The 12,401-nt window shown below is 33.8% G+C and overlaps 1 protein-coding gene across 1 annotated transcript in view; it reads right to left on the bottom strand.

Moving 5' to 3' along the window:
• The window catches only part of LOC139775993 (TOX high mobility group box family member 4), a 95,599-nt gene that overhangs the window by 10,427 nt on the left and 72,771 nt on the right, over nt 1-12,401 (bottom strand). Inside the window, exons 5-6 of the mRNA XM_071712381.1 lie at nt 9,339-9,675; nt 7,411-7,526 (exon numbers count right to left, since the gene is read on the bottom strand). Of these exons, the coding sequence (XP_071568482.1) occupies nt 7,411-7,526; nt 9,339-9,675 (453 nt within the window). The remainder of the gene's footprint in view (nt 1-7,410; nt 7,527-9,338; nt 9,676-12,401) is intronic.

The raw sequence follows: 12,401 nt of genomic DNA on the forward strand, positions 1-12,401 counted from the left end.
CGGAAGGTTTTCGAAGAAGAACCGGAGGCGGTCATTAAACATTTTAAGGCGGAAATTAAACTTAAAGACGATGCTAAACCTATATTTCATCGAGCATATAGTATGCCATATGCGTTAAAATTAAAAGTAGAAGAGGAAGTAGCAAAGATGGTGCAATCGGGAATCGTAACAAAAATTGCGCATAGTAAGTGGGCAAGCCCCATAGTAGAAGTTCCAAAAAAAAATAATGCGGGCATTCGGATCTGTGTAGATTTTAAGAAAACATTAAACAGAGTAATTGACAGTGATCATTGTGTGTTACCATTGCCTGAAGATATTTTTGCTTGTATAGGAGGAAATAAAATTTTTTGCGTAATAGATTTACAAGGGGCATATCAACAAATGCAGATAGGAGAACAGTCACGTGAGCTATTTACAATTAATACACACATGGGTCTATTCCGGTATAACCGCCTTACGTATGGTGTAAGCTCAGCGCCTGGCATTTTCCAAACTTGTATGGAAACAATTCTCGCTGGCATTCCGAAAGTCAAATGTTATTTGGATGACATTCTAATCTATGGGTCATCTTTACTGGATTGCCATAAAAATGTTTTGGCTGTATTAGAACGTTTACAACAGTACAATGTTAAAGTTAATAAGGCTAAATGTAAATTTTATAAAGAAAACGTTGAATTTTTAGGACATCGGATTGACTCAAAAGGAGTCCATCCATTAGATGATAAAGTGGAAAGTATTCACAAGGCTCCATCACCCCAAAACATTACTCAATTAAAATCATATCTAGGGTTATTGAACTATTACGGAAAGTTCATTCCTATGCTTTCAGCCAAACTTAGATTATTATACGATCTTTGTAAATCGGGAGTAGAATTTCAATGGTCGGATAAACACGAACAAATCTTCCAATTCAGTAAAAAGTTACTTACGTCTGACTCAGTTCTTGTACATTTCAATTCTAATTTACCTATATATATAACATGCGACGCTAGCAGTTATGGGGTGGGGGGGCAGTCTTGAGTCACAAAGTTGGTAATGACCTTCGTCCTGTATTATTTACATCAAGTACATTATCCACAACAGAGCAGAGATATTCAAATTTAGAAAGAGAGGCATTAGCGCTCATTGTAGCGTTAAAAAAATTTCATAAATATATTTACGGACGGAAATTTGTATTACAAACAGATCATCGCCCGTTACAATTTATTTTTGGTAGAAATAAAGGTATTCCAGTGACAGCAGCTGCGCGTATTACTCGTTGGGCTTTAGCACTATCAGCGTACGATTATGAGATTGAATATAAACCAAGTAAAATGGTAGCAAATGCAGATGGCCTATCTAGACTACCACTGTCGACGGAAACGGAAATAGCAGGATTTTTATACTCATTTAATTTAACTAACGAGTTATCCCTGGAAGCAGACGAAATTGCAAAAGCAACTACGAAAGATACAATATTGGCAAAAGTAATTGAATTAACATTGATAGGATGGCCAAACGGTGCTATTGAGCAAGAATTGAAACCATATTTCCAAAGACGTCATGAACTTTCTGTAGAAGGTAATTGTTTATTAATAGGTACAAAAGTGGTAATTCCAACAATGTTAAGAAGTAAAGTCTTGAGTTTATTTCATGAACAACATGTGGGAATAGTACGAACTAAAATGCTCATGCGGACGTATTGCTGGTGGCCAGGAATAGATGAGGCAATTGAGAAGTTTATCACTGCATGTGAGATCTGCCAGCAAAGACAAAATTTTTCTAACTCTAGTACTCTTGTTCCTTGGCCTACAGCACCTACTAATTTTCACAGAGTTCATATTGACTTTTTTCACAAGTATGGTTATACGTTTTTGATTTTGGTTGATAGTCGGTCTAAATGGTTAGAAGTTAAAATAATGTCTGAACGTACAAATGCAAAAGAGACAATATTGAAATTAAAAGAAATTTTTTCTATTTTTGGATTGCCAGTGGAATTGGTTTCAGACAATGGCCCACCTTTTAATTCTGTGGAATTTATTTCATTTTGTCAGGCCAATGGTATCACACCGATCAAATCACCTCCATACCATCCGCAAAGCAATGGTATTGCGGAACGCGGGGTTCAAACAGTAAAAAAAGGTTTGGAAAAAATTATATCACTTGAGCGGGGGAAGATGTTGAGTAAAAAAGAATTACTGTCTAAATTATTGAGTTTTCTATTTACATATAGAGTCACACCATCTAGTACAACAGGGATATCGCCTGCTCAGGGTTTCTTTAAAATGCGACCGAGAACGAGATTCGATCTGATTAAACCATCCTGCTACAGACAACAGTCCAACAATCAGAGTCAGTTAAATAAAAATAAAACACAATTATATACCTTAAATCAAACGGTATTCGTTAAGAATATCCGGTCAAAACTGTGGCAACGAGGCACAGTTATACAAGTTCTTAGTTATTGTACTTATTTGGTCCAAGTAGAGGAGGGAATCAAATTTGTACATGCTAACGATATACGTCCAAATAATGCTACACTAAGTACGGCTACAAGTTATCCGAACCAATTATATGATACAAATAATGCGAGCAATATGAGTTCTCCACATCTAGCTACTACCCCAGTAGGTAACACTAAAGAGTCAATTAGACCAGTAGTTGAAACTATTGTTAATAACGAATCAAATCGTACTGCAATTACTGAGACAGATAGCGTGGTGGATGAGGGGAACTCGAAAATAGAATCACCCGTTCAACCATGTAAGAAGAAGTTAGTGGACACACCTAAGAAAGTCAGCGCTGATAACGTAGCGACAACCCGTTCGGGCAGAATTGTAAAACCACCGTCTAGATTAAATTTGTAAGACTATAGTTATAAGCTTTGAGAAGGAAGGAAAATGTTATATATTTCATAAGAATAGTTTAAGCACTTTAAGCATTTAACATTACATGCGGACGCACCCAAAAAGGTGGCGCGACTCAACGTGTCAGCTCTATATATTCTCTCTTGTCATGACCGTTGAGACACTCTCTGATCTCGGACTTAAGTGAAAACGTTTGTTGTATCGAGACTCACAATAAAGATATTCACTTAATCAAAGTGAAACACTAACCCCAGTTTACTATTCCAAAAGTACAGAACCGTAGAGTCTGATATCCGAGGTACATATATAACAATAATCATCTAAATTCGACAGCACCTAAAAAAAAATATATGACCGATTTTTAAGTTATCGTTTCTGTAATGCACTTAATTACTTTTCCTTTTTTAAAAATAAACCTTAGTAACTTCATTATTTTGATGGAAATATCGATATGTTTCATTTCTCTAATTAAATAGATATCAGCATAGTGCTTTCCCTCTCTCCATTCCGTTTTTATCTCTTTTCCTTTTTCTATTCTGTTGTATTTTGCTACGAGTCACTTCTATAGAGGTAGATAATAGATCATAATCTATTATTACAGTAGGGCGATAGGTAGGCGACAAAGAGGCAAGTTAGGAAAATAGTCACAAATACACTCAGTCCCCAAAAAAGTGGTACACTAAAAATGTTTGTGGGAAAAATTTACCATAAATGATTATAACTTGGTAAATGGTGAAGATAAAAATATTTTTTTAAATGTAAAATAAAGCGCCAAATGTCCGCTTTAAGAATATTTAAATGGCAATAATGCTCGGCCATTTTGAAAACATCGTCGCGCACAATTTCAATTTAAATTTCGACAAATAGGGTTTCAAAGGTTTCAAATTATTTTTGAAAATTTATGCTAGGATATTTTAGGTGCCGAGATATTCAATTTTGAATTTGCAACAAGGTCGATTCAGCAAGGCCTAAAAAGCTAGGAGGACCTGCGGTTCGTTTGGTTCTTTCATAATTTCAATAGCTGCATTCATTATTCTCTATACAATAATTTGCATAACCTGCACCATATTCTCTATTCAATGATTTGCATCATTTTGAAGGCCAGGAAAGTAAAGACAAAATTCGTTTCAATTAAGCTCTTCATTTTTCGCAATCAATATTAGAAATAAAGATAATTGCGTTTTAAGATGCCACTGTCATTAGCTCAAATTATGATTGTCAATGGAAGTTTTTAATTGATCCCCTATGAGATTACAATTCTCATTCACCTCCACACTTAACCCTATTAAACTTTTTGGACCAACGGCTTAACGTCTCTTCTGAAAGACGGAGCCCAGTTTTCTCCGCATGAGAGTCAATTTCTCGCGCGAGGGGTGCAGTTTTCGGAATATTAAAATTCCATGTTTATGTGCTCAAGTGGACTCGAATGTGGTTCCTCAGATTACGAATCTGGCGCTCTATCACTAGACCACACTGCCGCCCCAAATTATGGTTGTAATTCTTCCCAAAATAAACCGCATGAAGTTTTACTGGTCAGAATTGCATCTCATTGTGTGCGCGCGCACGTGTATGTGTGTGTGTGTGTGTGTGTGTGTGTTTGTGTGTGTGTGTGTGTGTGTGTGTGTGTGTGTGCACCACAAGAATAAGGATCCTGTGGTTCGTCAGCTCCATAGTGTTTCAAGAATCCAAACTCTCCTTGTAGTGTGTGTGTATACCATAAGGACCCCGTGGTTCATCAGCTCCACAGAATTTCAAAACTCCAAACTCTTCTTGTGGTGTGTGTATGTGTATGTGTTTGTATATCACAAGGATAAGGACTCCGTAATTCGTCGGCTCTCGCACACACACGCACACACGCACGCACGCACGCACACACACACACACACACACACACACACACACACACACACACACACACACACACACACACTCACACACACACCCAACACACCACAAGGAGTGTTTGAAGTCTTGAAATACTGTGGAGCTGACAAACCCCGGGGTCCTTATCTTTGTAGTACACACATACGCACGCACGCACACACACAAAGTGTAAGCCTGACCGTATGACCTCCACGTAATACACCTTGGGTGTGTGGTACCTTGGGTAATGCTAACGTCGACATCTTAACTTTCAAGCTTCATATTTCGGGAATTTTTCATCGAAAAAGGGCAAATAGGTAGTACTTTAAAATTGTCTCGACAAGGGCTACAAGAATATGGAGCATTCCATGTCAAATCGACCAAGGTTTGACTCTCGACCTCTCGGATTTGGTCGGCGATTTTTTATGTTATTGTTCCACCTCTAAGATGGACTCTGAATTTGTTTTAGATTTTTTTTAAACAATTGATTTAGTTATAATTTTTTAAACCGACATATCGATGGCCACAATTTAAAAATCTGAAAAAATTCTCAAAAATTCTGTGTCAGATATTAAAATTTTTAAGCCTAGGCCCAAAGTGGGCCGGCGTTTGCTTCTAATTTTTTCGAGTTTTTTTCGAAAAAAATATTGAAAAAAATTAGAAGCAGACGTCAGTCTACTGTAGGCTGTTGCTTGAACATTTTTGTATATAACACCGGATTTTTGATAATTTTTTCAGTTTTTTCTGACGCGATTTTTTTTATTTTAGAAAATCGCTTCAAAAAAATTTGAAAAAAATCTCAAAAATTCTGTGTCAGATATTAAAATTTTTAAGCCTAGGCCCAAAGTGGGTCGGCGTCTGCTTCTAATTTTTTTCAATATTTTTTTTCAAAAAAAACTCGAAAAAAGCTCGAAAAAATTAGAAGTGAACGCCGGCCCACTTTGGGCCTAGGCTTAAAAATTTTGATATCTGACACAGAATTTTTAAGAATTTTTTCAGATTTTTAAATTGTGGCCATCGATATGTCGGTTTAAAAAATTATAACTAAATCAATTGTTAAAAAAAAATGTAAAAAAAATTCAGAGTGCATCTTAGAGGTGGAACAATAACATAAAAAATCGCCGACCAAATGCGAGAGGTCGAGGGTCAAACCCTGGTCGATTTGGCATGGAAATCACCCATATGCAATAAAAAATGGGCGTTCCAATTTAAAACATTCAAGGTAATTTTGATATGATCTTGGCAACGCCATCTAAAGTCCAACTATTCAAACCGATAAATGGGATCTTTTAAACACCACAATTTTTGTCTAGAACATTTTTTTGTAAAAAGTGCTTTCTTTTTGAAATATCGTTTATACTTATAAAGTGCATCTTGTATATAAAAAAGATTTTTCTACTTCCAAAGTGTATTAAAAATTAAATATTTTTAAGGTTAAAATTAAATGTTTCTAAGCTGTAGAATAGTGTAGCATATAATAAATATTTCTAGCTGAATATTTATATGTAAGAATATTTATAGGTAATTGTTCATAAGCGTTAAAACATTATATCTTTTACATTTTTTCTTTTCTTTTAATCGAAGTAAAAAGTTCGAGACGAAGGAATCTGATTTCCAGAATGGCCAAAGCTGGCTATTTCTATAGAGATAGATAAAATAAATCATAATCTATTATTAGATTAGGGCGGCAGGTGAGAGATTGACAAGGATGAGTGACAAGTTAGGAACATAGTCGCGAATAATGTCGCAAGATGGTGCGAAAAATAAGCTCAGCGTAGAGTTAGTCAAGGAAGAGTTAAGCCAATGGTGTTCCTTTCGCTGATTGGCTCCGCCATTTCCCGATCAGCGCTTCCGGTTCTTTAGTGGAAGTAAGACAAAGCTATAAGTGGGAGTGAGACAAAGCTATATTGGTCCGCCATTTATCGACAAGACGTTAGTGGGAGTGAGACAAAGCTACGGTATGGCACAACTCTACTTACAGGAACTCTAGCTCAGCGATATCAGAATCAAGTACATTCGTGAGGCGTGTGAAGGAGGGTGAATTTGGTGCTGATTGTGCAGAGACAGAAAAAATTCGGAGCAATCCGAAGCGAGGAACTGTTTTGGCTGAGAGACGTTGCGCGAATTTTTGCGATAGCAAATCCAAAGAGCGTGCATTTAACGATTATAATTACACTTTGTGATTGTAATTGGAAACCGGGCAACAAAACATTGTTCTCTGTTGACTCTCTTTTAATAAACTATCCAAAAAACTTTTAATAGAAGAAAAAGGGTATGTAAAATTATTTTCCCTTGGTGCCTACATCTGTTTTGCTTATTCCAACATATTCTATATTTTTACATAGTTCTACATTTACAGCAATAATGATGACAGATAATTTAGGGCGATAATAATTCATACCATTATTACAAATGTGAACATAGAATATTGACACAATATAGTTTTAGTTCTGTATGCTTTTGTCGCATACAAGTAATACTAACTCAACTAAAAAATATTTTTTTCTTGATTGTAATATTAAAAAATAAAAATTTTTAAGTGATATTATATTATAGGCAAGAAAGAAAGAAGTGGAAGAAACGTTGAAACGGTATCATTTTGCGAATGTCAACTTCTTAAAAAAGATTTTATCTCGGATTTTACGATGGATATTTCAGACTTTTTTTACTACTTTATACAGACCAAAATATAGTTACTTACTTCTGTGGCTCGTTAGGATCTCTCTTCTTCTTTTTCTTCTGTGGTTTCGTTTTTCTTTGATTCTTCGCTCCAACGTCAGCTTCTGGCGACGGTGGTTCTCGTTTGACCATAGCAATCTGGATAGGAAAAAATATTTAAAAAATATTCGCACTTTCTTTTAATAAACTATCCGAAAATAAACTGTCTATTTTAATAAATTATCCAAAAATATTTTGAAACAATTATTAATTTGTGCAAACCCTTCCCTTCCTGGGAAGCTGATATTAATGTGGAAGATATTGATCATACAAAAAACGCTTAATGAACTAAAGAAAATATTTTTATAAATTAAAGAAGTATTGCTTATACAGAAAGTATTGTGCATATATATATATATATATATATATATATATATATATATATAGATATATATATATGTATATATAATATTTATATATAACATGTAGGTAATGTAGTGTATTTATTATTTAAAAAGTATGTAAATAGTAATCGATATACACTGAGCTATAATTGATGAGTATATATGTGTATAAATAGATAAAAATATATGTATGCTTTAAAACACGTATTGTGTATTATTAGCTTATAGAGATCTATTTATGAGACAAATTACTCAAACAAAAACATTGGCTGCGTTCAGCAGAACGCAACAGTATTGCAACTATTTTATGGTTCTCTGCTGAACGATTCTAAACGCACGTAAAGTCTCAACACGTTCACTTAACAGTCGCCATTATTTTCAGCGAATTAAAAGTACGCAAAACGTCAAGCTGTCAAGCAAAACGTCATCGACATATAGTATGGACTACGCGATGTATAAATGTATGGACTACGGTATGTACAAATATTAATATAAGAAAATAAAGAAATATATAATTATAATTTAGATGAATTCCGGTTTGCACGCATATAACTTAGAATAATAGGTTAAGGGGGTCTATACACGTACGAGTTTAGCTCGCAAGTCCGGCTCGACTCGGCGTCAGATGAGCCAAATTCGCACATTTTCTTTTCGTGTGTGGTGAAAAAACGTTCGAGTTCAACTCGCGAATCAAGCTCGCCGAGCCGGACTTGCGAGCCAAACTCATATATACGTGTATAGACCCCCTAAATATATATAAAATATGTAAAATACTTTGATGCATTATACTTATTAATTAAATGTCATGTACTTATGTACTTATGTAAACTTGTTCAATAATTATTTTGAAGAAAATTACCAAGAGATAGTAGGAATGCATCACATATTACAAGATGTGCCATAAACATCATTAGAAGGTATGTATATTTTATTATAGTAATATTATAATTTGAGTTAGTACATTACATTTAATTAATAAGTATAATGCATCAAAGTATAACATATTTTGTATACATTTAACGATTTAACCTATTATTCTATGTTATATGCGTGCTAACCCGAATTTATCTAAATTATAATTATAATATATTTCTTTATTTTCTTATATTAATATTTTTACATACCATTTTGTAACTTTCTGTGCGTTTCCACTGTATCTATTGCGTTATAAATAATATTTTTATATGTATATTTATATTTATACATTCTCAGCGATGTTAATACACTGGAGGCAGTTATTTTACTGATAACGTTTTGCTTGAGATACAGCGTACTTTTAGTTCACTGAAAATCATGGCAACCGCTGAGTGAACGTGTTGAGACTTTGAATGCGCTTAGAATCGTTCAGCAGAGAATCATAAAACGGTTGAAAACTGTTGCGCTCTGCTGAACGCAGCCATATTCAGCGTACTTTTAATTAGCTGAAAATCATGGCGACCGCTGAATGAACGTGTTGAGACTTTGAGTGCATTTAGAATCGTTCAGCAGAGAATCATAAAACGGTTGAAAACTGTTGCGTTCTGCTGAACGCAGCCATTGCGTAAATACCATGCGTGATTCGACTTACCATTCCAGAATGCGGAGTACTATCATCGCTATCTTCGCTAGTCGTAGTATTGTTATTCGTCTCTGGAATATTGTTAGCTTGCATAGTAGTCGGACTGCCTCCGGTAGGACTTCTGTATTGTATTTGCTGTTGTTGTTGTTGCTGCTGCTGCTGCTGCTGCAGTTGTTGTTGTTGTTGCTGCTGCTGCTGCTGGGAATGTATATACTGCATATGTTGCATTTGTGCCTGTTGCTGCTGCTGTTGTTGTTGCAACATCAACAATTGCTGACCGCTGTGTTGTTGCTGGCGCGGAGAACTCATCGTCGCGTACGAACCTTGAGAGTTGCCATATGCCGAACTGTAAGCAAACAAAAAAGTTTTGTTTGTAAAAAAATAATTTTTTTTCGAACCGAGTAGATAATCGCGGCATTAAGGGATAGAATCTGTTCGTAAATAATTGAAATTTTATAATATATAATGTTAATGCGAATATTGTTAATTAATCTCGTGTTGCTCAATCTTTTGAGATTTCCATCGTGTAGTAATCATAAATTATAAGTGCTATTGTGTTGACTATATTGATTTTCGGGTATTAAGAAGAAAAGGAAATCGTGAACGTTCCTTCACATGGAGCGTTAAAAATTTGCGTGACTTAAGCACGCGTGAAGTTGCGCAATGATAAACCACAATGGAAATCGTTCTTCGGCAACAATACGCATTGAGAATGAGGTTCGAACTCACGAAAGAAAGTGAATACATGTGGCGTGATATATATATATATATATATATATATATATATATGTGCACACGCACACACGGACACACGCACACACGCACACACGCACACACGCACACACGCACACACACACACACACACACACACACACACACACACACACACACACACACACACACACACACACACACACACACACACACACACACACACACACACACACACACGCACACACGCACACACGCACACACGCACGCACGCACGCACGCACGCACGCACGCACGCACATAATTAGAATATCTGCACTATTTTAACACAAATTAGATAACTTTTGAGATATGAGTGGATGCTGCCTCAGCGTCGGAGGATTTATATCTCAATTTATATCTCAGCTTATTCTATATAATTTCCCCTTTATCCTCTTTTTGACTTCAACTTGGAGGTTCCTGATGTTTTCATTGCCTTTTCCAACAAATTGAATACCTTTGAGTTTATAGCCTGTCCAGTTTCTACACTCCACATACACACATATCCGGTAAAAATTTTTTATATAAAAATATATAAATATATAATTGTGCATAAAGTATGTTCATATATGTTATCTTTCTCTTGTACAATCTCTGTCCGTATACATAATAATAGGACAAATAATTGAAAAATATTTAGAAAAATAACTTTTGCATTGTTTTTGTGTTTACAAAAAGTAAAATTACGATAAGTTATACAATATTCTATAATCATATTTTATATCTTTATTAGATCATTACATTTATACATAATTATATAATTTTTTTTCACTTTTTCGAACTTCATTTTTTATAAAAAGACAATACAAAAATTACCCTTTTAATTATATTTTAATTTTTTGTCTTATTTTCTTGCATACACGAACAAAGATTATACAAGAGAAAGATATAACATATATGGATATATTTTATATATAATTATAAAAATCTGTATATTTTTATTATACTTTATTTTTATATAAAAAATTTCTTACCTGGTAAAAATCCAAACTAGCATTTTTAAAAATCGAGCTTATAATAAATCTGTTCTCCGCTATATGTATATTAATTTATTAAATATTCAAGTTGTTGCTTCATTAAGTATTTTCCGATTAAATAATAAAATACTGGCAAGATGTTATATTATTATCTCTAATCCAATTTATATTATGTATTTATTATTAATATAGTAATAGTATAGTTCTTCGACAGTAGATTGCTAGCTCCTAAAATTGAAATACGTAGATGTTTTTTATGTTTTATGTATCGCTTACAATGCGTAATAAATTCATTTTACAGCTGTTTATCAACTGCCAAGGGAAAAGAATAGTTTTCGGAATACTTTATAAATGTGTTAAAGTGATCAGAAGTGTTTTTTCATCCAAATATCTTTTTATTTAAAAATGGCAAGAATTCTTAGCATGTCATTTCTTGCCTCTGACATCATATCTAACATGACCGCGGCAAGTACCCGGGAGCTTTGAGGAAAATATTTAAATATGACCTTGTATATAAAATATCAACTTTTATGTTTAAGTAAATTGTTTCTTGCACATTTTGAGATTATATAAAATAATTTTTCGATACGTCTAAATATCTAAAAAAAAGAGGTTGGACATGTAGTTTTCCCGCAATTTGTATAATGGAAAATGGATGAGGAAGAAATAATTAAAAAGATCTGTTAAATATTTTTATTTAATTTATTTTATATTTTGTGTTTTATTATAGGTTTTAAAAAAATATGAAATACTGTATAAAATAAACTAAAACTGCAGACTTTATAAGTATAAATTAAACTATATATGTTACAACTATAAAATATTAATAATAAACTTGCACATTGCTCCCTCATAGTTTTTAAGTGTGCAAGTAGAAACTTGCACATTGCTTCCTCATAGTTTTTAAGTGTGCAAATTATAAATTTGAACATTATTTCCTCACAATTTTTAAGTATGCAAATTATAAATTTGCACGTTGCTTAAGCAACATTTTATTTCGCTCATGAAGCTTCCTCTTTTGAGGAAGCCTGTTTTTTTATGCATAATTATTAGTAGATATTTATTAATTTGGCTTTCTCATAAAGGAAGCTTTATGAGCGAAATAAAATGTTGCTTAAGCAACGTGCAAATTTATAATTTGCATACTTAAAAATTGCGAGGAAATAATGTTCAAATTTATAATTTGCACACTTAAAAACTATGAGGAAGCAATGTTCAAGTTTTTACTTGCACACTTAAAAACTATGAGGAAGTGTTACGATAAATATCGTATTTTCATAAGTATGTATGTATGGACTCTCACATTTTCTTTGTTAAGTCCTTATTGGTCAGATACTATTTAAGT

This window comes from Temnothorax nylanderi, unplaced genomic scaffold, assembly GCF_030848795.1.
Source record: "Temnothorax nylanderi isolate EJ_2023f unplaced genomic scaffold, tnyl_v1.0 TNYL_tig0109_pilon, whole genome shotgun sequence".
NCBI classification, from domain to species: domain Eukaryota; kingdom Metazoa; phylum Arthropoda; class Insecta; order Hymenoptera; family Formicidae; genus Temnothorax; species Temnothorax nylanderi.